Below are 26378 nucleotides of genomic sequence, written 5' to 3'. Positions count from 1 at the left end.
CAGACACTGTGATGCAGAGAAATCTGGGATATTTGATTTCTGAGGCCACCAATTGTTTATATATGAACATTTTAAAAATGTATATATTAATTAACAATGCACACTTGTTAAACCAGAACAGGAAAAGGCAAAGCTTCCAAAAATATTGCAACAAACAGTAATTTAAAATTTCACTGGTAGACCAGGCCTCATCTGATTTGAAAGAGGCAAAAAAGCAAATATCTGATAGAAAAAAATCTCCCAGCAGGAACTTACAGTTATTGCCTGTGACAGCATGCAGGGCGTTAACAGGTGAGTCTGCGCTCTGATCATTCTGACACAAATTATCTTCCCCTCAGAGGGCTGATTCGGGCATCAAAATGTACTTAGTTAATCAGGATAGCAGGCTGGGTGAGCTAAAGGATTAATTAGCCCCTCAACTGAGGACTGATAAAAAGACACAGGAAGGAAGTGTAAGGGAAAGAGCAGGGCTAGCTGAGCCCAGAGTCAGAGAGCCCTCCAGGAAGAGAGACCTCTACTCCTCATAGGCCCAGGAAGAAGCACTGAGGATACCAGGGCCATTGTGCGTAATTACTGCTGCACAAAACTGTAAAGGTCTTGGTGGAGGTATCTGAAATAAACAGCATGGTGTGGATATTCAACCAATGGAGTCTGAGCAGGTTTCTGTGATACCAGAGAGCAGGGAAAGAGAACTGCCCTGTTACATTGGCCAACAGTACTAATTCCAAATCAGGAGAGACTAAACAATCAACTGCAATGTAAAGCCAAAAAACAGCCTTTGTCCATTTTCTGACCAACCAGTGTTGGCCTCAACTCACTAAAGATTCTACTGAGGATCTTAACACCTAATAAAAGAAGCTTCCACTTTGATGGTGAATCAAATTAAAGCTTCAATTCTAGAAAACAGAGCAGGGCCTAGGTATTGGGTAGAAGAGACAGTGAACAACTGCTCAACTGAGTTTATTTTTTATATATTTATGTGACCACAGATAAAGAAGTTCCACTCCTGTGGCTATTTGACATCTTGTGGACTAGATTGTGGCTAGTGCGTAATAGTGGGGGGGACCACTTAATAGGTCTTTCTTCCTCTTTCGTGACCCTGTGCAAAAGGCAGCCTCAAACTCAGTCCCTGCACTCCTGGCAAGTGTCTAGTACTGAAACACCTCAAGGAGGGAGGACAGCAACAGCGTGTGGTGGAAGCCATGGCCCCACTATCCTCCCACACTGGCCAATAGAATAGGACCAGGACAATTCCACACCTTCCCAAAGGGTTCTGTAGCTCCCACTCTGGCATGGACTCCCACTCCCAGAGGCTTGCTGTTTGTGTGGAGCGCTCACTCTGCAACCCAGTGCAAGCTCCAGGTGTAAAAGCCAGAATAGAGCCCTACGTGTTGTAAAGAGTTCTTCAGCCTCTTGTGATAATAGAAGGAACACATTTTAACTCATAGTTATATTTAAATTTCCATATTTCAATATTTTTCAAAAGAGAGGAAATGATCCCAACAATAGCACAATGAACATATTTAAAGCCTGAACTAACATGCAACAGGAATAAATTCCTTTACTTTCATAATTATAATTTACTGTAGTGAGAATATATATTTTCTGAAGTCCATAGTATACAGGTGCTGGTAGCCAGGTTCACTTCTGGTCTTACACAGTTGCATGGGTATTCAGTAACCTAATCAGAATGGAACTAATCTGCTCTTTTAATGTAACAAAAGACCTCAAAATTCAATTTCTGACCTTTTCTGAAGTTAACATCCCATTATAAAGACCGTGGGAAGCTCAGAGCCCTGATGGCTTTATTCTTTCAGGTTGTCTGGTAAGAATCTTAACGAGACAGGAGTACACTGGCTTACATTGTACGTGTTTTCTTTGTGATGAGGCAAGATACAAATATTTTAAATGAAAGTCTGAATACTGAACAATGAAGTAATTTTGACAAGAGGGAAACAGCTTGTTTGATCCAGTGTGTGTGTGCATGGGGGAGGGGAAGAGTCACAACCTGAGAGCCAGCAGATCTGCTCTCTATTCCTGACTCTACCACTGTCTCACTATATAATTTTGAACAAGTCACTGAGCCTGTCTGTGCTTCAGTTTCCCCATATGTATAATGGTGACAATGATACAATGCTGATTACCTACCTTCATAAAGCATATTAACATCTATGCATGAAAAGTGTACGTGTTAAGTATTATTTCACATCTTAAATATCTAAGTATTTATATAACCACAAACCTGAAACAATGCATTTTCCTTAGTGGCATTAGATAAGTTTTGTTTTCAAAGAATTCACCGGAAAAAAAAAAAAATCTGTCTTAGAATCCACTGTGCAATAATAAAAATAAGAATAGGAATACTAAATTAAATTAATTAAAAGTATAGTACTAAAAATATATTACTAACAATATTTTAATACCGTATTCATAAACTACATATAACAGAGCTTACTTACAGGTGAGCTATCCTCTCTCCTTTTAGAGGAGGTAGAATGTTCCCCGAACCAATTAGGCAGTTGTGCACTATAGTGAGACACTGCTGTACATCATCTCTGGAAGTCAAAAAAGTTAACATTTAAGTCAAAAATTTTAATGTTAGAAAATTATAAGTGAAGACTATTTATTTTCTTTTTATCAATTTTTTTAATAAAGATGTTTCTTCTTGGGTAATCTTAGAAGCTTCTCCCTATTAGAGGTGCTCTGCAGGCAAGTCATTCATTTCTGATCCTCTAATTCATTAATCTTAAAGACCATTTCATAAAATATCCTTTCATGAAACACCTCCTTTCACAAAGCCCTAACCCTCAACAGTTTAGTTTTCTGAATTATTTATTTTGCACACCATCCTGAAATAGTGAGGGAAATCATCTGCAGCACAAGATGAAGATTCTAATTTAATGCACAGATAATGCTGATTTTTCCAAACCCCAAATATTATCTGAAAATTTTATTTGGTACTATATTCAAAGTCTGTACTGAAACTCACATTTCTATTTTGGGGGGGTGAGGGGGAGAAGAGGAAAATTCACCCCACAGTGAACAGGAGTCAGTGAATGAAAGTTTTCTTCAGTACATAAAATGTTCTATTGCAAAGGGGATCATTTTCCCAGGAAGATTTTTTTTAACAGTGTTAATGTTTTTATATCTCTGTGCTACTGTAGATTTTGAAGAGCAAAATAATTTTTTCCTAACTATTGGTAATGAGTGGCCTCCTAAAATCAAAACTTAGAACGCTTCCATCATATAGGGGACCTGTGTATTACACTGAAAATTTACATTAGTTACAACGTTAGTCCTCTGTCCTTTTATTAAAAAGGCTTGTGATGAGCAGTTTATACATTTTAAAATAATTTCTGGCACTGTTTTTTGAATTCCTAACTAATTTTGGGGGGGAAGTGCTCCTTGATTACAAAATCCTTAGCTATTATGCATTAAATGTGAAGAATCCTTAATGTTTTTAAACACTGATGTCTACATTTGAACTTTTTATTCATCTTCACCTGTATGACTCCATTATAAAGTGCCTGGAAATATTTATATTAAGGAAATTAACTAAGATAGAACACCTCCTCACTGATTTTTGTATATGGCTTAAGCATAAACTGCTAAATATGTACTTTTATTTCCAGGACAAATATCCACAAAAAATGTGATTTCTAGTTCTCGGACGATGGAGTCAAACTATTGGAGTTGGCAACTTTGGGAGAAAAAGGAACTCAAGCAGTAACAAATTTCAAACATCTCTGTACCTGGGTACACAGCACTCATCCAGGATCCATCCCTAACCCTTACCTATCAGCCAACCGCAATACCACTAATGGCCTCTATTGGGTCTGTTGCCCTGTTTTCCTCTCATTTTCTAGTTCAAGCTCTTGAATTTATTTCCCTGCTACTGCTTTTTTCCCCCTCAATATTTACTATTTTAATATTGTGAGAGCACCTATATACCCTGACCAAGACAGAGGTCTCATCATGCTACACACTATATAAACAGATTCAGAGATGGTCCCTGCCCTGAAAAGCTTAAAATATAAATACAAAAGGCAGACACAGGGGGTATATAACCAGAGAAATGGCTTGTAAATCCCATACTAGTGCCGCACTCTGGTTAGCTCCTTTTTAAAATATATGTTTGGCTGTAGAGAGATGATTGAAAGGAGCAGGTAAGAGGCAGCCAATGGTTGTCATGGATATATGAAAATGTGAAAGTCTGCTCACAGAGACAGAGAGCTGGAGGGGCCCCACATGTCTGTCTTCCTGAAGGACACCACTAAAAACTTAGTGCTTACCTTAATCAGAGAATACTACCTATGAGTTATAAAACTATATGTCCATGTACTTTAGTCTTTTAGGAAGAAGCTTAAATTGATACAAAGACCCCTATGTTCAAGGACTTTTACATTGTGATGTTTCTGACCATAGTTCAAAAGAATCTGTCACATATTTAAAGCAAGGGGCTTCCACCAAAATGCCCAGAGTTTTCAGAATTTACAGATGTTTTACAGATCTCAGGAAAAATATTTCAGGAAGTCACATGGCAAAGCATCACCAAGGTGTTTCACTATCCTTTATTTTATTATTTTTTAAATGTTTACAGTGCCTATTACTCCTGGGGGAATTCTGCACCACTGCACACATGCATAATTCATGTGCTGCACATATTTTTATTTTTTTCTGCAGAAAATAGCTTCTGCTGGAAAGTTGTTGGAGTTACGCCTTTTGCTCACCAGAGGGCGCTATGGCGCTAAAACAGAGCAGCCACTCCCAGCCAGCCCCAGCTACCATAGGGAAGAGAAAGAGCCTGCACTGCCTTCTTCACAGCGCCTGTCAGGCCAGGTCAGGAGACAGGGGATATGGGGAGACAGCATAGGGAAGATGGAGCTTCCGGAGTCACAAACAGGGGTTCATAAGGGCTAGTGGGGGAGGACAGACTGGGGCAGGGGCTGAATGGAGGTACAGGGCCACCAGGGGGGACATCGGGACGGGGGAGGGTGCAGGGCCACATGGGGGAAGGGAGATGGCTGAGGGGGTGCAGGGCCACATGGGGATGGGGAGTGGGTGTCTGAATAGAGGTGTAGGGACACATGGGGACTAGGGGTGCAAGGACATGGGACACATGGGAACAGGGGCAGATGTAGCTGACTGAATGGGAGAGGCTAAGGGTCAGCCAGGATCTGCATGGGGAAAGTTCCCTAACAATCCCTCTCCCTCCCCAAACCTGTTCCATTCTTCTCCCACCCATACCTAACAACCCTCCAGGTTCACTCCCAGGCTCCTACCCTCTCCCTCAACTCCTCCATTACCCCTGGCTTCCCCAAGCCTTTGCACTGTTTCTGAGGGGTGTGGGAAATATGGTTCTGTATTGTAGTTTAAATGAATTACTCAAAGTCCTGTCTTAATATGCCTAGTAAGGAATCTATTTGTCAAAAAACTTTCCTGAATCTTTTTTGTTGTCTGTACTGTTACAGACATGCTTGCTGACCGGTATTTTGAAATAAATTACCAAAATAATTGAAACTGGTGTGATTATATGGTGTTATTTTGACCAATAAAATATGCAGAATTTTGCAGAATTTTAAAATATTGTGTGCGGAATTTTTAATATTTTGGTGCAGAATTTCCCCAGAAGTAGCCTATGCAATAGATGCAAGCCTATGAACATAAGCAATGGAAATTGAAGCTACTAATATATATGGATAGAGTCACTTAGGCTACGTCTTCACTACAGGGGGGGGTCGATTTAAGATACGCAAATTCAGCTACGCGAACAGCGTAGCTGAATTCGACGTATCGCAGCCGACTTACCCCGCTGTAGGGACGGTGGCAAAATCGACCTCTGCGGCTTCCCGTCGACGGCGCTTACTCCCACCTTCGCTGGTGGAGTAAGAGCGTCGATTCGGGGATCGATTGTCGCGTCCCGACGGGACGCGATAAATCGATCCCCGAGAGGTCGATTTCTACCCGCCGATTCAGGCGGGTAGTGTAGACCTAGCCTTAGTGTATCCCACATGAAACTACTGACCTGGACATTTCTTGCTTTCCATTTGCATAGTGCTCTAGCTTGGTGAGCTCCGGCTGAAGAAAAGAATCCAGTAAGTAATAGGCAAAGGTTATTTCCTTAGACGAAGGAACATGCCATTGGATATTCAGGTTCCACAAGTCACCTGGTTTACCCCAGTCCTACAAGAACAAAAACAAAAAGCCATTTCCCCTTAGAAAAATGTGAAGCAAAGATTCATTAAAAACTTAAAAGATGTGAATAACATAACTTCTAAATATAAGACTACCCATAAGTAAAAATAACTGCCAGTTCAAGGAGTTAAATTTATACTCAAATCCAGTTGGCAATCCAAGAATAATATGAAATCAGCAACAAATAGCTAAAATATAAAAGATATGCTTGCAAGGAATAACTCACTGACAATTCTGATGTTCTCACTGAAGTAAATTGTTGCCATTTGACACAGTCATTCAATTATAGGTCTCAGATATACAAAATACCCCAAATTCTAACTCTGATTTTTGATCTTTCCATCAGAGGTCACCAAAAGATTAGCCTATTTTATCAGTTTTCAATCACTCACTCTTTTAAAACAATCCTGAAATTTGGTATACTCATTCATTATAAAAAACAAATTTAAAGTTTGACATTCCCATCCCAGATCATCAAAATTCAGTCTAATAATTTACAAAGCTTATTTGAATTCCCCTGTGGTGCAGTAATGTTGTGTCCAGTTTGGAGAAATTAAGGTAATCTGAGGTCACCCATTCTAATTACCCAGATTTTAGCCAAGAAAGTCATCAAATGCAAATAAATGACAGTTATGTTAACATAAAAGAAGGACAGCTGCCAGCTAGTGTGACTTGAGAGAGATTTTGTAGAACCCAAGAGCCCCAGTCGTGGATTAGGTCCCCACTGTGGTAGGCGCTGTATAAACACAGCCCCTGACAACCTAAAACTTAAAGTTCTCTACCTACAGAAGAGATGCACAACAGACAATGACAGCACAAGATTCCTCATATTCAGCTCAATATTTTTCTGGAGAAACCACTGTTAGGAACAAGAGGTTATTTCAGGCTCTATGCTCATTTAGTGTCTGACCTCTTGACCAAGACATTCCAACAAGGGTCCCAAATGCAATGTGGACATGTCCACTGGGGAATCCCATCTTATTTCACATAGAGCAAATAGCCATCATATTATATTATAATTACTTTTAGGTCAGAATGGGTATGTATGTTTAATAAAGAAACCAGTGTCAGCTGAAATCAAGATAAAAACCCTCAAAAGGCTCAGGAATTTGCTACTCAGATTTGGAGGATAGTTCTGCAGTTAAGTTTTCCATTAACACATTTTGGGATGACTCAGCAGATTAGAAGAGCTTTGTGTTGCAGTAACTCATACCTGAGATAGGAAGGGACCTGTTATTTTGTGATTTCTAGACAGAGTTCAGACATGGTACAGAATCAACGTACGTAAACACCTGTCTTTCCTCCAAATTCACAGACACCTGCTGATATCTGCTTATGATGGCAAGAGCTCTAAATCAACTAACTGTCATATCCTTGGCAACTCTTCGCAAACACCCTCTTCATCTCCAGTTCTTGCCTATCTTCATGCAGTTAGTTAAGAATATAATCTTACCATATTACTTCTAAAGCTTTTAGTTTGGTTGACCTCAGAAACAATCAGTAAAGAGGAAAGTTAAGATGACAGGGATTGTCCATTTGTAAAAAAGAGCTTGCTGTTACTTGTCATCTTTGGAAAAATATCCAAGTCTTCCATGGATATTACTTTGTAGAATGACAAGTTAACACAGAAACAAATATTATAAGAAGCATATAATAGATTTTTATGACAATTAGCAGTTGGAATAAAGTGCCTGTTTAGAAAGCATGTGGTATGCATAATTAACTCTGAAATACTGGGTTTTCTCCTCAGTTTCAGGACAAGTATTCAGAATAACAGTTTGTTTTTGTTTTTTGTTTTTTTTGAGGCATGCTTATAATGGAAGTAACAAGTGGTAGAAAGCTACATGACTTGATTTTTATACACATATATACAACAAAACTGCACTAGCTTCCACCAATGAAGATGACATCCACTACAATTTCTGAGTTTTTCAAAAGACAAACTGATTAAGTAAAATGTAATTTTATTGCTAGAAAAGGCTCCCTTAATAATCTGAAAACCAGCTGACAACTTGCTCATTGTTGTATATTAGTATGTCAACGCAAAGAAGACAAAAACCAAAGGCCAGCAAAATATTCAAGTTGCAATTTAATGTTTTGTTACTATTGCTGCATCTATTTATATTTTAACTGAATTTTAAATGTGACAGTGTAATTTCACTGTACATTTATTATTCTGATTATTTTTCTTTAAATAATCGCTCCTCAAATATTTGTCTAATATTTCTCTGTTCTGATCCTTTTATAAAATGGTCTTGTTTCCCAACCACTTTCAACTGGTATAAATGACTAAACAAAGGGCAAGGCAGTGGAAAATCAGGTTTAAAAAAAAACACATGTTCACATTTACTTATTTTGCATACATTTTCCACTGTTCATGAAGTCATACGTCCCATATGTGGGGAAGAGGAACCAGGAAGAGCTATAAGTCTGACTCATCAGATATGGAGGTGAGGTAATGATGCTTTGGGAGACCATATCAAATATGTTAATATTTTCTGGTCTAGACTTTTTATGTTAAAAAAAAAAAAAAAAAAAGAAGAAGAAGGAGGGTTGGTGGAGTGTTGAGGAATCCAAAACTTTGCTGCTCAACTTTAAAGCTAAGAGCAATTTGTACCACTGCATCTCATGATTGTCAGGTCTCAAGTCAGCTCATCATAAATTGCTACATTTAGGCATAATACAAAACTATGATCATCTGCTTTGTTTTACACTATTTAAATATAATAGTGTGAACATCAGCAATACTAAGTGTGCTCCATGTCATTAAGCTATTCAACATAATATTTAGCATTAATCTTTTCAGCTACTAGCATAAGATTATTTCAGTTAATATAGCTACTAAATTGCAATGCAGGTTTCAAAGTTTAAAGCATCTTTCAATTACACTTTCCATAGTCACTGTATTGATAAATCTTGAAATAAAAACAAATAAAATAGAGTAGCATTTTTTTAAAAAGGCTGTCAAATCCTCTAATCCTAAATAAATGAAAATCCTTGCCTTGATAGGAAAGTATTCAGAAAGAGGCTTGTCAAAGCCACCTGGCACACTGCAGTATTCTGTGGGGTAGATAAGTGTAGTAGAACGAAGAAGATGGTGCAGTAGGTTACAAGACAGAATGTAACCCTGCTTACAGGTTAAATGTAGGGTTCGCTGGAGAATCTTCACAAGCTGCTCCCTGTATGGCAGCAACTTCTTTCCATCCACTCGAGTGATCTAATAAAATGGTAGAAACATTCAGAAGTAAACATAACCAATAAAGTTCAAGAGCTGTAGCACAGGATAATAAAGCTAAACACAAGTCCCCAGTACCTGGTATAAAACTCTCTCTTAAAGTGGTGCTCCATTAAATTTGTATAGAAACATCCACTTCTGCTGCTACATGAAACAATATCAACTTGACTACTGCAACAGCAACTCCTGACTCTATGGCCTCCCCAAGTCCCAGTGCTGTCCAACCTCCATCATGTGCAAGATTTCTGCCTTCACCAGTGGATCTTTTCAAGTTTCATTTTAAAATATATATCTTCTCTTGCACAGTTTCATCCCCTGTCCATTACTGGTACTAGAACCAAAGACTTTAAATTTATTTCCCATATAATTAAGACATTCATTTTCTGTAATGTATATCATCTATTACCCACTCTTGCTTAATTCTGCAGTCTTTAGGGAAAAGACTATATGAAATATTACATACAAACTTTAAGTATAATAGTGCAATAGCAAAAATGAACTGCTTTTTTCCTCCCAATGGCACTAAAGTTGAGCCAATGATGGAACAGACATACAAAGAGACAACCAGAATTTAAATTTTAACATTCTTTGCAATACCTCTGACAAAAGCTGAAGGTTCCAGAGTAGCTCCTTATCTAGCTCTTCATCATGCAAGACATCATCATCTAAAGAGAAAAAGTGTTAAGCGCTACTGTTACTATATGGTAGTTAAATGTTCATCTGAAGGTTTGCCAATTTCAAAAGTTAAACCCACTTGAGTATTACAAATCAGCTCAGCAATTCACATCCAGAGTTTTACATTTATGAATGTTTAACCTGCCCCAACCTTCAAATTCATATTTAATTCCCACCCACCAGATGCCAATGCAGTCAGTGTGATTGTCAAGAAGTAAATGCATTTATTTAATACTAACTCAGGAATCAGAGAGTCAAGCCTATTCTTATAAGTGCTTTTATTAAACACAGCAGACGAAAAGTTTGTTTTTATCTCTTGAAATGACTTTTGGAAACCACATTTCTTTAGAATTTGTTTACAAACAGTATCTTTCTACACACATCCTAATAAAAGCACTCTCTTCCCACTTATTCTTTCCCTGTCAGATGACTTTAATTTATAAAAGAAAACAGAATATTCTCCAAAGAGTAGATGCTGATTTTAAAATACCAATTCTAAGTTTTAGATCAGCAATACTCCATCCTGTAGGAGGCTAGTGGAATACAATTTGAAATCTTCTGAACTTACTGATGGTAAGATGAGTTATAACACTGCAGCAATGGGGCACAAAGAGCTTCAGAGATTCCTCAGGGCAGCACTGAAAACATTGTCACAAATAATCAATTTAAACAAGAAGATCTTACGGTGATAAACATGAAGCATAATCAGCATCATCTCAACATTATTTACAACAGAAAAGTAAAGAAATAAGAACAGGACCTTACTCAGCTCTGGCTGTTATTCAACCTAAAACTTTTCGATGGTTGGAGTTTGATTCCATACTTTTAATTCTCAGCAAACACAATGGTATATTTAAAGTGTAATACAAACTGCATCTCAAACTTGCAGTCCTATGGATTTTAAATTATACTCACATACTAATTAACCTGTTACATTTTCATCCCATTACAACTATCAGATTTTAAGCAGGATAATTACAGATAGATTGTAAGAAAAACCTAAATTTCCAGTCACATTTAAAGTTTTCCACAAAAGTAATGCAGGTTCAATAAGCAGTAATAGTCTTGTATGTAAATTAAACTCCCAGTGAAATAAAAGTGCTCTCTTTCTCACTTTTACTGCAGCCCGGCACATGTCAGCAACCATCCGACCAGCAACTCTTGTCTCAAATATATTTGAAACAGCAAAGTTAAAAACTTTTTCCAAGGCAACCTAAGTGGAATACAGAAGAGGAAAATAATTTATCTCATCAACCATCTTTTGAACAGAGCAATGCATTGCAGTACTGCGCATATGAATAGAGTCGATGTATGTGTGCAGCAAATCGTGTCCTCATCGTTATTCTGTAAAATGTTACTGTCAAAAGTGCATGTCAAATAAAAGCAGAAGAAACATGGACCTGGAAAGTCAGAAACAGTTATTCTGCAGAATCATTTTAAATACTCAGAATGCTTGAAAGTTTAATATGGAGAGGTCACCCATTCAATTAGCTTTAGTTATAGATGTTGTGTAGTGGGGGGGGGGGGGGGGGGGGAATGGGGCGGACACGTTTAAAAAAAAAAAAAAGACTTATTGACTGAGAGAAAATCCTGCATGGTTCCTTGCTTGTATGGCATGGCTGGCTTGTTACAGGAAGCTTCTGCAGCCTATGTCAAGTTCAGTGCGTTGGAAGATAAGGATGCTGCAATATGTTTGGGGCAAAGAGCTTCACCGTCTGAGAACATTTTCCCACAAGTAACTTTTACTTTGTTACAACATGAGAAGAAAACAGAAGCTCACAGCAAAGAAATTTTGCTGCAACAGCTACAACTTCAGCTACCACTGAAAATGCTTCAAATAAAGGAAGCTCTTATATTAAGCACAGCAATATTTTTAAGTGTTTGATTTTTTGTAAGGTTGTATTTTCTCATTAATAAAGTCAGGGGTCCGATGACACTGGGGGTAGGAAAAAAACAACACCAAACATAAGTAGTGCCCCAGATGATGCCATATTGGGATACTGCCCTCAATATGGGCAAATATACTCCTCGGGAGGTCCCCCATGGGAATGAAGGCAGCTAGAGGAAATCAAAGACCTATTGCTGGTTAGCAGGGGAAGTCAATATCCAGTTCAGCTTTAGGATGCTTCCAAAAAGACACAGTGAGGACAAAAAGAAGAGCCTTTCATCAAGTAAGCCATAGAACTCTTCAGAGAAGTTTCCCACTCCCTGGTAGGCTCTCACCTATCTCCCTCTCCCTCTTCACAACTTAGTGGCCAAAAACACACATTTTCCTGTCACCATATTGGGTGAAAGGAGCCAGTTCCTGGCAATGGTGCTGGGCCAATTCTGGAGCAGCTGCTTTCCCCGCCTCCACTTTGGCTTTTCAGAAGGTTTGCAAACTGGAGGTTTAGTTCCCATCCCCATATATAAGCTTCTTTACTTTTCCTCACATCCTACAAGCTGGACCCATAGAAGGGGAAGAGCCTCAAACATTTTGTTATGTGACATTTAAAAGAAAAGAGCTTAATTCTGTCACCCATCTGCAGGACAAGTTAGATAAAATGCAGTCCAGCTTGTGGGTGACTAGTCACTATCCAAATAATGAAACAATTAACCCATTCAATTGGAAGATATACAGATTAATACTTTATAACAGCAACACCACTTTGGTTTAATATAAACCTTCTAAAGAAGCCATACACACTACAATATTTCATGAATGGTTGATGAAGCAGCTTAATTTTTGCATGTTAAGTGTCCAAACACACATGAACTGTAATTTAAATATCACAAGGCCAGAGTTTTTACTATAAGATTCAGGGAAGGATTTGCTTATAACACTGGTGGGCAGAGAACCCACAGTAATAGCAATTTCAAACCTCTGGGGAGAGAAGGCGGGTATCTGGGACTTCAGTAGTCACCACTAGCAGATGAAGGGGGAACCTTGCTAAACCAAATTGACCTCTACTATTGTTTTTTTTATCTGTTAGTAAGAGTATTAAGTGTATAGCATACACTTTTTAGCTAAGACTTTTGTACTGGAGCACATCACTGTAGTATCTGACAAAGCAGACATCATGAAGCATTTAGCTCTTCTTTTCCAGGTTCTCATCAGAAGTCCAAATGTGCGGCCATTATCAAGAGAGGAAGACTCATCAAATGTACAAGCACTTTGCTATCATAGAAAGAACAAAACCCTCCTTGTACAAAACTGAAAATGAGCCAAAAGGTAAACGTTTTCTTTTTTCAGTACAAAAGTTCCACATACCTTAAATATCTCTTTTGAACACTGAGTGAGGATTGTACTGAATGTGGAAGAGAGACCTAATTCCACTAAACTCTCTAGATGAGTCATCTTCTCAGTTTCAGTCTCCTCTCTAGTTTGTTCTAGTGTGCTGCTTTCTATGAGTCCAAAACATCTACACAATTGGAAAAAATCAATATTTAGTAAATGAATAAAAAATAATCTTACTTTTAAGATTTTCATGCTGAAGTTAGTCTATACACTTACCTGTCCATAAACTGCAGAACAAAATCTTCAAATTCAGCAGTAGCAGAGCACAATTCTCTCTCCACCTAGAGTTTTCCAATGTAAATAAGAAAGACTGTGAACGTTTAACTATCCTAATTAAATATATATTTATTATTCTATAAATTAATACGTTTTAACAAATACTTTCTAAGTAAGGTTAGCACTTGGACCGACAGACTGAAGAACTTAGTATTGCAGTCCGTTTGATCTACAGTCCAAGTAGGGAGCCACAGTTCAATCTTCTTTATACTGTCCTACCAGCATGCCTGGCCCTGCAATCTGGTGGTTTAACCTCTGAGGGTGAAAGTAGTTCAGTCTCCACAGCCATTAAATCCTTGGCCTCACTGCTATCTCCAACAAGGATGTCAATTAGTGCTAATTGTGATGGTAGATTTTTTTCATGTTATCTGTCCACTAGGAACTCTGGGTGCAAACTCTTGCTATATTTTCGTGAGTGCTGTGATTTTGTGGTATTAAAATTCATCTCTGAATGAGAAGTCTTTGGCAACTCAGAATTTCTGCCTGAGCTGTAATTGATGGTACAGTTCTGAACACAGCCATAAAGGGCCACTGCTCAGATACTAAACTGCAAGTATTGGACAGCAGCTGCCACCAACAGAGGCCGCTGCTACATTTGTAGAATCCATCTGCACCCCAGCTTATACTGTTTGTGTCAAGCATGGGAACAGCAGACTGTGGGGCAAGCAAAGAAGCGGCGGAGGGAGGGGGGAAGCAGAGGGTGGTACAGGGCGAGGAGATGGCTCAGAGGGCAGCTCCTACCCAATCCTCTCCTCTATTCAACACTAAGTGGGGAGAGGAGGGGACACAGAATCAAAGATGAGCGGAAAGTGGGGGAGCACAGCAGAGAACTGTTTCCAGGCATGGGTGCTGGATGGCGGCAGTGTTTAAGGGACGCAGATGGAGCAAGGAGGACAGTGCCCAAACGGAGGGAGGGGGGTAGCAGAGGACAGAGCAAAGAGTTGAGATCAATGCCTGGGGATGGGATGGTTTTGGATAAGGGCCCCACCTACCCACTAGAAGTGAATGGGAAAAGTCCCCCAGTTTATGTGGTGCATTTTAGGATGACCACTGAAATGATCATGCACAAAAAGGGTGATTTCCCCTAAGAGTTCAAAACTGACAAAAAAAAGCAGTGAGGCACTTGCTTGCCTTCCCCCACCCCAGAAAATAGTTTCCATTTTTGGATTTGTGAAGGTGGCAATAGTGGGAACTCAATGTTCAAACTCCTTTCCAAGAGGCTACCAAACAGTCAAATTATTAATTTTAATCAGTACCAAGTTGGGCCAGATTTGGACTAAAAATGAGAGGTGGTATATCTCATTAACAAGTCTTCAGTCATCTACATGCTTTGTTGGATTTATTGTAAACACATTAAAGGGGCACTACCTGTGGTTTTATAAAGCCTAATACTAACAGAAGGCTATGGGTTGTTGTTGTTTTTTTTTGAGTATCAAATACAGTTTGGATTTAAAATATCTCCAAACACTGCAATATTGTACTAATGTATGATAACTGAAAAGTGAAAAGGGATCAATTTTCATTGCTCAGTTCAGTAAACTGAAACAGTGAAACGATTAAGATTTTGAAAATTATTTCTCTTATATTACGCTATTACTAATAGGAAGTATATTGTTTTTAAACTATGCAGGGCAACGTTCTCAGGATGCCCCTCTAAGACTCTTCGTAACACACTTTTACTAGAAGGCCGTTAAATTGTATTCTTGTAGAGAGATCACTATTGTACTACGAGAGTAAGCAGTGCTTTGTAGCTTATATTTTATGTCTAGGAAGCATTCTTACCTCTGTGAGATCATCTCTCTCTTGCAGCACAGATGAACAATCTACCAAAGGCACCAGAGTAGAAAATGTGGCAATAAACTGGAATGTGATCTGTTGGGAGTTGCAAATCCGTCTCAATGCATATTATCAAATTATATATATTAAAAGCTGATGAGACTTTAAACAATCTATGGGATTTAAAGCTTAAGGCATTAATTATTACAGGAAACCTTTACAAACTTTCTGTAAAAAAATGAGAAATTGTTTTTGAAACGTTTATTAATATCTTTAATTCAAAGCAGAAAACTTCTGTACCGGTTACTACCAAAATCAAGTACAGAAAATAATTCCCTTTTCAGTAAGATTGTCTTATTTTGTATAATTCAATTATGGAATTTTAAGGAAGAGAGACTTCCAACCTAAAATGTAAAATATGCATAGTGTGACAAAGCTCTGTCCTTATCTCCGTGGGTCCTGCGTTTCCTGGCAGATTTCGCTAGCCTCAGAGGCTCACTGTGACCCTCCACGTAGCCCTTCTTTTTCTAGAGGCAAGGGTCACAGCCTACTGAGCCATTTTCATCATAAGCCAGCAAGGGAGGTGAGGAGAAGCTACCCTCGCTTGCACAGTCTCTGTTGTCTCCCAGTCTCAGTTATTAATCAGGGGTGAAGGGGGAGGGAGCCCAGATCCATCCTCTACTCCGGCCCAGGAACCCTAATAGTATCAGCTATGGTAGCTGACTTTTTAGAAACAGGACGAGTACAATTCCCTGGGCCCCTTCCCCTCAGCAGCCCCTAATTCCTCAATATCCACTTCACCCTTACCTCAGGGCCTCCTTCCTTGTGCCTGATATGGTTTGTATTGCTCAGTCTCTCCAACAGCACGGCTTCCTCCTACAGCTCCTGACACACGCGTCCACCTAACTAGGAGGCTTTTAACTAGTTTCAGCCAGCCCCTAATTGGCTTCAGGTGTCCCAATAAACCTAGCTGTCCTCCCTGCCTTCTGGAAAGATCTTAATTGGCCCCAAGTATCTTAATTGACCTGGAGCAGCTGCCATTTGCTTATCCTGGTAACAGGGATTTGTTTAGCCTGTGCCTAATATAGCCGTCTCCCACTACTTTACTATAGCCATCTGACCTTGCCCTGTCACAATAGGTATGCTACATTGAAAGATGCACCAAATGTGAAAGTGACATCATTAGGTGTCAAGTATACATTATTTAAATACTTGATCAGCATGAGTCCGTAAGATATGGGCATTTAAGACCTGATCCAATGACCACTGAAGTCAGTGAGAACCTTTCCATTTACTTCAATGAATTTTAGATCAGACCCTTAGGATACGTCCACACTGCAAATTAAGGTGCAATTGTAATGCAGGTAGGGGCACTGTGCTATCTTTAATCTAGTTAGTGCAGGTGATAACAGTAATGAAGATATGACAGCATAGGCTTCAGCATAAGCTAGCCAACCCATTGCAAGCCGCTCCAGCAGCGGCTGGTATGACTGTCCCGGGAGCCAGCTACTTGGGCAGCACTGGGATCAGGCACCTGCAGAAATCACGGAAAGTCACAGAATCCGTGACTTCCACAACCTCCATGACAGACATGGAGCCCTAATTATGGGTGATTTACTAAATGGTTAATCAACTGTTATATTTTTATGGAGGTCAATAAATTGCTTATAATCTGTACATTTTACTGATGCACTGATGGCTATCTATGTACACACACTATTCATAGCTGTAATATGTTTATAACATCTATTAATCATTTATTAATCTTTTATAAATGGAACCTTAATATGAAGAGTGACCTAAAAATCCTTTGGAAACATAAGCTCCATTTACTCGAAGATGAAAATTAAAGAGCCTTCAAAATAATCTTAAATAGGCAGACTGTATTTTATACTTTAGGAAAATCTGCGATTTATATACTTACCATGCATTTACTGAAGTCATTTGGATCCACACCAGGCAATGCTCTCATCAACAGAGGTAGCATGTGTGTTGGACCTTCAGGAAACCACTTGCCCCCAGACACCAGACTACGAGATACTCCAATTACGCAGCTTAAAGTAGCTGTGAGCTGATGAGGTTCTGTCAATGTCTCTAGTGCAGGGTATGTTCTACACATAGTGAAGAAAAAGCCAGATTAAAAACAACTAAAATTTTTAAACTTCTAAAAGAAAAACCATATCTGATGAAATTAGATAAACAATACTATGTCAATTTAAAATGTTCCTTTTAGAAATTATCCAATAGTCCAAAACTTTTGTTGTATTTCACTGCACAGTGAATTTAATAACTCCTTTCTTTTAAAACATGCTCCTCATCTGAACAGAACTGTTCACCACCAGTGTCCCATAGAATTATTGTTGGATAAATTATGGGTGATTCCAGTATATTGTCTGGACTAGATCTAGGGCTATAAAATTAAAAACAAAACAAAAACTAAAGACTGACCATTACAGGTGCTATGGGTCAGTCAAAAAAGCCAATATTATTAAAATACTATCTAGATAAATGGTTCAGGTATATTTAAAATATGAGAGCCTTATGGATTTTAAAAATTATATGTAGGACAAAATCTTGGTCTTTATTGTCTCTAAATATCAAAATTAAATGAAGATTTAAGAACATTTAATAATTTTATATTAACCCGTTAACTGAAGAAAGCCCTGTATTTGAAGACATCTTGCTAAAAATTAAAGCTCACATTTATTACACAAATAAAATATTGGAGTTGAATTTTATCTGTCCTGTGCCTTTTTATATCGGGCATGTTTTTAGCACCCCATATAGTGAGAATTGTGAAATAATTCCTATTATTGTCACGACAGTTCAAGTGCATACTGACTCACCATGTCACATCTGCACTACTTCATTCAAAACACACTAAATTACAAGTCTCAGCTGTGCCTACACAGAACAGAGCACTGCATTAAGTGTATTGAGACAATAGCATTTAGCACTAAGCCTTATTATGCTCCACCACTCAATTATGCAGTCATCCCTAACCCAGAATAAATACATTACCACTGTTGCCTTACTTAGAAGAGCAGTTATGTTATTTTTATATATGTAACAAATGTAGCAAGTAAATAAGTCTATATGTACACTTGACTCGTAAGATATGGAATGTGGGAGGTTAATTTTTCAGACACTGCAAAGTTCAATTATTTTCTCAGGAAGGGGAGGGTGCAATGGTTTTACAATTTTGACCCTTTGGAGGGACATGTTAAGAACAGTAAAGGGGATTATGTTGTTGCCAGTTCATTTGATTTTTATAGTGAATTTCAATTATAGTTGGGGGGCCCAAAGCATTCCAGATGAGTGCTATTTTTGCAGTTTTCTTGTAAAATCAAAGGCAACATCAAAGCAAATTTTTTACTTACCTGTAACAATACAATCTATCATTTGTCAAAGAAAACTGAAAAATCAATATAAGTATGTAATATATTACACACTTTTTGCTACTCAAATAACATTAAATATACTTATTTAAACTTTGGCCCAGATTTTGAGCTGTGACAAAGAGCTCAGCACAGCTCAGGAGTGAGGGGTGCAAAATTGGCTCACAGTTGATCCTGAAACTGTCTGTTGACAGTCTCCATCATAAATTAGAGCAGCCTGAAGGCAATTCTAATTTATGCTAGCTAGCAACAGTCCCAGCCATTCCAGGAGCCAGGGAGCAGTCGAGCACAAAAACTAAAAAGCACTTCCTCCTTCACTTAGCAACACCCCGACTAACCTAGTTGCAGGGATGGGTGTGGTATGCGATCTAATTCAGTAGCTCCCCCAGCCCAAGTACTCCCCTTCATCAAGGAAGTACTTCTGTGGCTCACTATGGCAGCTGGTGGGGCAAGCTCTGAACTTCTATTTGCAGTAACGTTTCTTCATTGTTTCATTATAACTTACTTTTCAAGTACAGGTGGAATTACTAACTCAGGACGCATTAGTGCAAGATTTTGTAGCGCTTGAGCAGCCTCTAGGCTTCCAGTTTTACTAAACATAGCCAAAAGGACAGGTTGAATAATGCATTCTACAAAGTCTGTAACATCTTGATCAGTAAGTTTATGGCTATCAGGCACAGGAGTTAGCCAAGTCTTCTTCTTGTAACGCTCACGATGCAGTCTTCTAACAACACTACTTGGTAACCTTTGAAGCAGTTTCATCAGCTTGTTCTGTTGGATATATAACCAGAGGAAACAATCAATTTCAAGTAATTAGCAGCGAGAATGGACAGTGGCAAAATCCTGATATATCCTTCCTATACCAGGAACTCAAAAATAAGCTGTGTTAAGTTCAGGACAGTTGCTCAAAATGGATAAGAACCGCAGGAATGTAGTAAATCTAAATGTTCAGAATTCACTATGAGAATCCAGTTCCCAGAACTTTACAAGCTACACTGTATTTGTCATTCCTAATCATTTCTATAAACATTTAAAACACATGCTTATATATTTTGTACAATGACTAAATTAGCTCTAGAAAAAACTCAGATAAATGAAGATTACTTACCAGCAATGGAGATCTTCAAGCATATCCTCTGCACAATCACATTTATGGGAATATTCTGGAATATGTAATCCACTCTTGTGATCTTGGAGCTGCTCAGGAATGAGGCAGGCCCCTAGCATGAGTTAGGACAGCCTTGCCACTAACTTGTGGCAGCTACCAGGGGAGAGGCCCTGCACTGCCTGGTAGAGCACCCACTACAATACCTCTAAGCCATCCAAGGATCCTCTGGGGGTCAAGAAACCCAGCTTTAAGGTTGTTATGGGATCTATCCCACTTCATGGACTGTATTTGCAAAGCAGGTTGGGAAAGGCACCTGCCCTTGTGTCCACTATTCACATGGGTCAAGAAATATCTATTCCCAGTGACAAAGAGTTAATGTGAAAAACATCTAGAAAGACTGACTACGTTAACCTGGTCTGTGAACCAAACCTAATTTATGACAGTACTGCTGGAATTCAGTGCAGCGAATTGTTCACCAGTAATATTTGCACCAGAAATATCTGCACCAGTGATATCTGCAATAGTAAATTGCCTTTTAGTAAGCTCCTTTCTGCCCTAACTTACACACAAGCAACTCCCATTCAAGTTGTCTGAAGGCAGAATGGGACCCAATAATTTTTCATATGTTTTTCTAGGATACTTCTAATTAAAAATAATTGTTGGAGATTAAAAATGCTCATTTTATCTCCCAAACGTACTGTGCAGTGATATAGAAAAATCCAGTTCTGTTGAGAACTGTAACATCAACTTTAACTGTGAAAACTGTCTAAATTCAATACTAAATATTAGAACAAAAATAGCATAAAATGTTAAATAGTGGATTTTTAGCTGCGCTTTTAACAAAAGCTCAGTTCATGTTGATTGATCAAAGTTAGATTCCACTATACTTACAAATGTAGGACAACATTGTATCATATTCTCTTAACTAAGAAAGTGTGCTTCAGACACTAGAATCATACTATCAATTATTCCAATATCAGGTTTTACTAGGTGCTTGAAAAACTGACAGACACAATAGAGACTAGCAGCAAGTTTAATTTGACATGTTCATTTTCACATCTTGTACTGTAGACAGTTAAAAAATAATCCATGTTTTCTTAATAGATAGCGATATTTTTCTGGCTCCTTTTCAGTTTAATTTCACCCATCACACTAGTGTTTTCTTGGAAGTTTATTTTCTAAGGTATATACATAGTCCATAGTAATCTATTATAGGATGAAATTGTTTGCATAAAGCAGTATACACTCTTATTAAAAGTGAAGAGCACAGTAGAGAAAAATTCATGATAAAATTATAATCCCACTCCAAATTTAAAATCTTTAGTCTTAAAATAAAAGCATAACAAACTCACCAGCCAGCGACCATTATTTGAAGGATGGTAAAAAGATGCAATGCTATTGAATAATCCAGACAAGTGCTTCTGTACTAGTTTGCTTGGTCCACCCTGTCCAAAACCAAATACATATATATTTAATCTACTTAACAGGAAGAGCATGAAAAAGGACACTGTCGAGGTCAGAAAACAAGTTTAACCTACCCAAAATAGATTCTTCAGCATCATGAGACAAGTTAAAGATCAATATAATATCCTTCCATAACAAAAGCAACATGGTTTAACTAACAAACAATTAACTAAAGTCACTGGGCTTGTTTTTGGTCACAGAAACATTCTATTATCTCTCTATGCTTTTCTTCTGTTCTTGTGAACAGGAAGAGTTTTAAAGTTTGCAAGAATTCCCCTTCTGTCTATTTTTAGAACTATCTTTCTTAAGTATCTTTTTACATATTACAAACGCTATGCAATATTACGGTCTGAGGAAGATGCGTAGGAAAAAGGAAACTGCAATATTCTGGTAACATTTTATTGAAGACAAATTCAATTTACTGTGCAAAGGAGACTGAACTTTTGTTTAGCTTTTAGTGAAGAATGGCCGCGTCACTAAAAATACCCAAGACCAGACATAGGAAGCCTAATAATTAAAAGAAATATACATAGGATTGGAAGGATTAGATTGTTATTGGGTTATATCAGTTTCACCATCAACAAATCAACGAAAAAATATTTCCATGAATGATAATCAAAATTTACAGATAGGTTAAGAAAAAAAAAATACTGCTTGAGAACGTAGAGTTTCGTTTAAGAAAATTTGTTTTGCATACTCTGAAGTGATGTTGACAACTTGTGTTTTACCAGTTATAAAGCTTTAATTTTACTAAATCTCAGTGCCTACTCCCATTAAATAATTATTGTTTGACACCCCCTCCCATAATTTCTCAAAACTGTGAAAATTTAAATAGATAAAAAAATTTAAAATGCTTAAAAATAAACATCAATATTATTGGTCAAAATTATAAAAAAATAAAAATCAAATTTTGCCAAATCTAAATATATATCATTGTAAGTGGGGTGGCTGATTTCTCTTAGAAATTCATATTCAAATTTCTATATATGCTGAGAAAGTTAATAGGATGGATTTTAACCTAGTATTAAAAGCAGCACAGCTATAAGTCAGTAAGAATAAAAAGCAAGTTACTTGAGATTTGAACCTTGTAACGAGGTGGAGTGGCCTCCCTCCAGACTTGAGAGCAAGGGACCACTAATTCCTCCGGTGGACGGAGCCAGACCTGCCCCTCCCCCCCAACCGGAAGTACCAGGGTGGGACTGGAAGTTATAGGAAAGGCCCTGCAGCTCAGTTGAGCAGGAGCCACAGAACAAGATAGACCTCTCCAGTCTGCTGCCACAGCCAAGCCCACGCTGTGCAACGCCTTGCATCCGGAGGAGACTATGTGACACTGCACCCCATATTCTTCCTAGAGATATTATTATACATGATCTGATTATGGCATAATTCTGATGTATTTTATGCAAGATAGGTCATCTGAGATATCATTGAAAAAGTTATGATTTACTGAATATGGTTATCCTATTTGTATGCATGTATCATTTTTGTATCTGAAGTTAGGAATATTGACTATGTATGTGTGTTACAAATGTGAGCACACATGGGGAACTAGACACTAGACAAAGGACTCTCAGTCTAGATGGCTGGCTGGGAAAGGTCCATTCAAGTTAATGAACCATTAGGGATAACAATAGGCCTTAGAAGAAGCTTATTTCGAACCTGGGGTGCCTTCCTGAGGACGCTACAAACAGCCTCCGACTCATGGCTGCTATGACACTACAAGGACATGTGACCATTTCATCTGGTGCTGGACTCCATCTTGGGATATGAGTGTTTTTCTGCTGACTGGAGTGGGAACCAAGCTTTGAAACAAAGGGTTCCTGCCATATGCAAAGGCTATTTAAGGCAGGGGAGTGACATCATCGTGGTTCTTCACTGACTCCCCACCCAAAGAGACTCCTGGAAACACCTGAGGAACTAAGACTGAACTGGGGGAAGTGCTGGACCCAGGCTAAAGGGATTTTTAGCCTGTGAATGGAACACCTGGGGATTCCAAGCTGTAAGCTAGTGCAGCTTGCCCCTTAAGAATCTGCAGCCTGCTTGTATCATCACTTAGGGTGAGGATTTGATATTCTTATCCGATCTAGTTTAGTTTGCGTGTTTTGTTTATTGTTAGGTAATCTGCTTTGTTCTGTTTGCTATCCCTTATAATCACTTAAAATCTATCTTTTGTAGTTAATAAATTTGTTTTTGCTTTGTCTAAAACCAGCATTTACGGGAGTCATAACTCAGGGGCAGAAAGCTGTTGTATATTCCTCTCCACATTGAGGGAGGGGGCAAATTTCATGAACTTACACTATACAGTTCCCTGTGCAGTGCAAGACAGTATAATTTTGGGTTTACACTTCAGAGCGGGTGCTGAGTAGCTGGGAAGTTCCTTAGCAGGACCTTTCCCATGCAGAGCTGATCACAGCATCTGCATGTAACTGCAGCTGGGTGTGCCCCTATCTGTATGTGTGCTGGTGAAAGTGCAGGTTGGTCACAGCAGTACAGTGTAAAGGGAGCCCAGGCTGGTGGTTCAGGGGGGCTCAGTGGTACCCCAGTTCCAGGTGGGGAACCCATCACAACCACTCTTAGAGAGGAGTTGCCAGCACTGCCGTGCACAGTGTACCCTGAGGAGACAGAGAACCCTTGGACTACAGAACCCCCTCTCCAGACTGTGACAGGAAGTAGCCATGGGAAACCAGACTTTAGTCTGATTTAGTTCCCAGAGCAGGGGTCAGCGTGTTGTGGCTGGATAACCCACTGACCCAGTGGCAGAACACTCCACCACTGTTAGGGCCCTGGGCTGGGACCCAGTGGAGTCGTATGGGTCCGGGTCCCTCTACCGCCTCCCCCCCACCAACCCCATCCCAGGGATGGCAGTGTTTGCACCCTAGGCCAGAAGGCCTGTATTTGGTTTGTGGCTTGTCCCCATCAGGAGACGGTGAGCCTTAGACTGTGTGTTTGCTGGCTGCCTTATCTAGGAGGCTTAGGCTAAAGCCTGCTCCCTGCTCTGTCCCACCCAAAGGGCCAGAGGCTTAGACTGTTAATTACTGCCAGTCCCAGCCAGGAGGCTGTGGGCTAAAGACTGCTCACTGCTCTACCCCACCCAAGGGAGCTAGAGCATCAGACTGTTACTGCTTGTTTGCCTCTGCTAGGCAGCTACAGAGCTGTAGACTTCTTACTGCTCAGCCCCACCAGCAGGACCCGAGCCTGAGTGCTGTTGCCTGACACAGCTAGGCGGAGTGACCTGCCTCCCCCTTCAGAGCAAGGGACCACTACAAACCTAAATGTATGCTTCCTGAACAGATATTTCAATTTAGAACAGGGCAGCTACTTAGAATGATTAATTCATTCCATGTAGTAATGTTGGCAGGCTATAGCATAATGCTAGAAACCTTCTTTTTGTAAATGTTATTGTTGGCATTTCTTTACATTATTTGATGAAACAACATAGCTCTATTTCAGTGAATTTCAGCTCCACTTGTAACGTCATCCAAAATTAAATTCATGATTCTTTAATTATCCTTACAGGATGCGAGGTAGACACATGAAAATTTGGACTGTAAACACTGAGCTAAGTTGCAACTCTAGTAACAATAAAACTCTAATGAAACAGACCTGAAGTTTGTTTTATTTCAATACAATGTACTCTGTCCTGCAATGAAGCTATAAAGAATTTATAATATTTTATAGTAACAGACTGGTGACAGAAAACATAGGATTAGGATTCCCCATTGTACTCTAATGGGTGAGGCATTTATGGGGTGGGGGTGGTGGGAGGGGGTAAGGAAGGTTACCTACCTTTCGTAACTGTTGTTACATCTTCGAGATGTGTTGCTCATGTCCATTCCATTCCAGGTGTGCACATGCCCACGTGTCTCCCCGTTGGAGATTTTTGCCTTAGGGCTGGCTGTGGTGCCCTCTAGAGTACCGCACTTATGCCGTGGTATATCAGGTGCTGCCAGCCCTACACCCTCTCTGTTCCTTCTTGCCGACAACTCCAACAGAGGGGCAGGAGGGTGGCTAATGGAATGGACACGAGCAACACAACTCCTCAAAGAACAACAGTTCCGAAAGGTAGGTAACCTTTTTTTCTTCTTCGAGTGCTTGCTGATGTCGATTCCATTCTAGGTGACTCACAAGCAGAATCAATGGAGGTGGGCTTGGAGTTCACAGTCTCGCAGCTTGCAACACTGCTCTGCCAAAGCCAGCATCGTCTCAAGCCTGCTGGGTCGGTGCGTAGTGCGACGCAAATGTGTAGACGGACGACCAGTTTGCAGCCCGACAGATCTCTTGGATTGTCACCCGTGCCAGGAAGGCTGTTGATAACACCTGCACCCTAGCTGGATAAGCCGTCATGATCGCTGGCTGGGGCACCTTTTCCAGCTCATAGCAGTAGCCGATGCAGGTCATGATCCAATACGAGATTCTCTGGGCTGACACTGGGCAACCTTTCATCCTGTCAGCGACAGCAACAAACAACTGTGTTGATTTACGGAATTGCTTTGTTCTATCAATGTAGAATGTCGCACGAGGCTTTGGACAAAGGACTGGTAAGTAAATGTCTTGACCAGTGTGGAACTGGGAGACAACCTTGGGCAGAAAGGCCAGGTGCGAATGCAGCTGGACTTTGTCCTTACAGGCCATATAGGGCAGCTCTGACATGAGCGTCCTGATCTTGGACACCCTATGGGCTGAAGTTACTGTCATGGGATGGGCAAAGACCAACCGGCCCTGAAGAGGAGGGTGGAACGCCGAAATGGCTGCCAGGTATATCTTGATCGAAGATAGTGACAGACCCTTGTGCTTAAGGTACAGTAAATAAACCAGGATGTCCTGCAGCAGGGCCTCTTCCGCACGAATGTGTCGGTCCGAGACCCAACACATGAATCGCTTCCACTTCACCACATACGTAGCCCTGGTGGATGGTTTTCTGTTGCCCAGCAGGACCTGCTGGACACCAGCGGAACACCCCCATTTGTCCGCAAT

The 26378-nt window shown here is 39.6% G+C and overlaps 1 protein-coding gene across 1 annotated transcript in view; it reads right to left on the bottom strand.

Annotated features, from left to right (window-relative positions):
• The window catches only part of PSME4 (proteasome activator subunit 4), a 213237-nt gene that overhangs the window by 117093 nt on the left and 69766 nt on the right, over positions 1-26378 (bottom strand). The window contains exons 9-20 of the mRNA XM_065400759.1: positions 21293-21385; positions 19338-19603; positions 17359-17545; positions 15441-15530; positions 13599-13663; positions 13356-13506; positions 11220-11318; positions 10674-10743; positions 10028-10095; positions 9197-9412; positions 6026-6183; positions 2460-2555 (exon numbers count right to left, since the gene is read on the bottom strand). Coding sequence (XP_065256831.1) covers positions 2460-2555; positions 6026-6183; positions 9197-9412; positions 10028-10095; positions 10674-10743; positions 11220-11318; positions 13356-13506; positions 13599-13663; positions 15441-15530; positions 17359-17545; positions 19338-19603; positions 21293-21385 — 1559 coding nt within the window. The remainder of the gene's footprint in view (positions 1-2459; positions 2556-6025; positions 6184-9196; positions 9413-10027; positions 10096-10673; positions 10744-11219; positions 11319-13355; positions 13507-13598; positions 13664-15440; positions 15531-17358; positions 17546-19337; positions 19604-21292; positions 21386-26378) is intronic.

Source organism: Emys orbicularis, chromosome 3, assembly GCF_028017835.1.
Source record: "Emys orbicularis isolate rEmyOrb1 chromosome 3, rEmyOrb1.hap1, whole genome shotgun sequence".
Classification (NCBI taxonomy): domain Eukaryota; kingdom Metazoa; phylum Chordata; order Testudines; family Emydidae; genus Emys; species Emys orbicularis.
The sequence above is the reverse complement of the archived record's forward strand: the minus strand, read 5'-3'. Positions and strand labels throughout refer to the sequence as shown.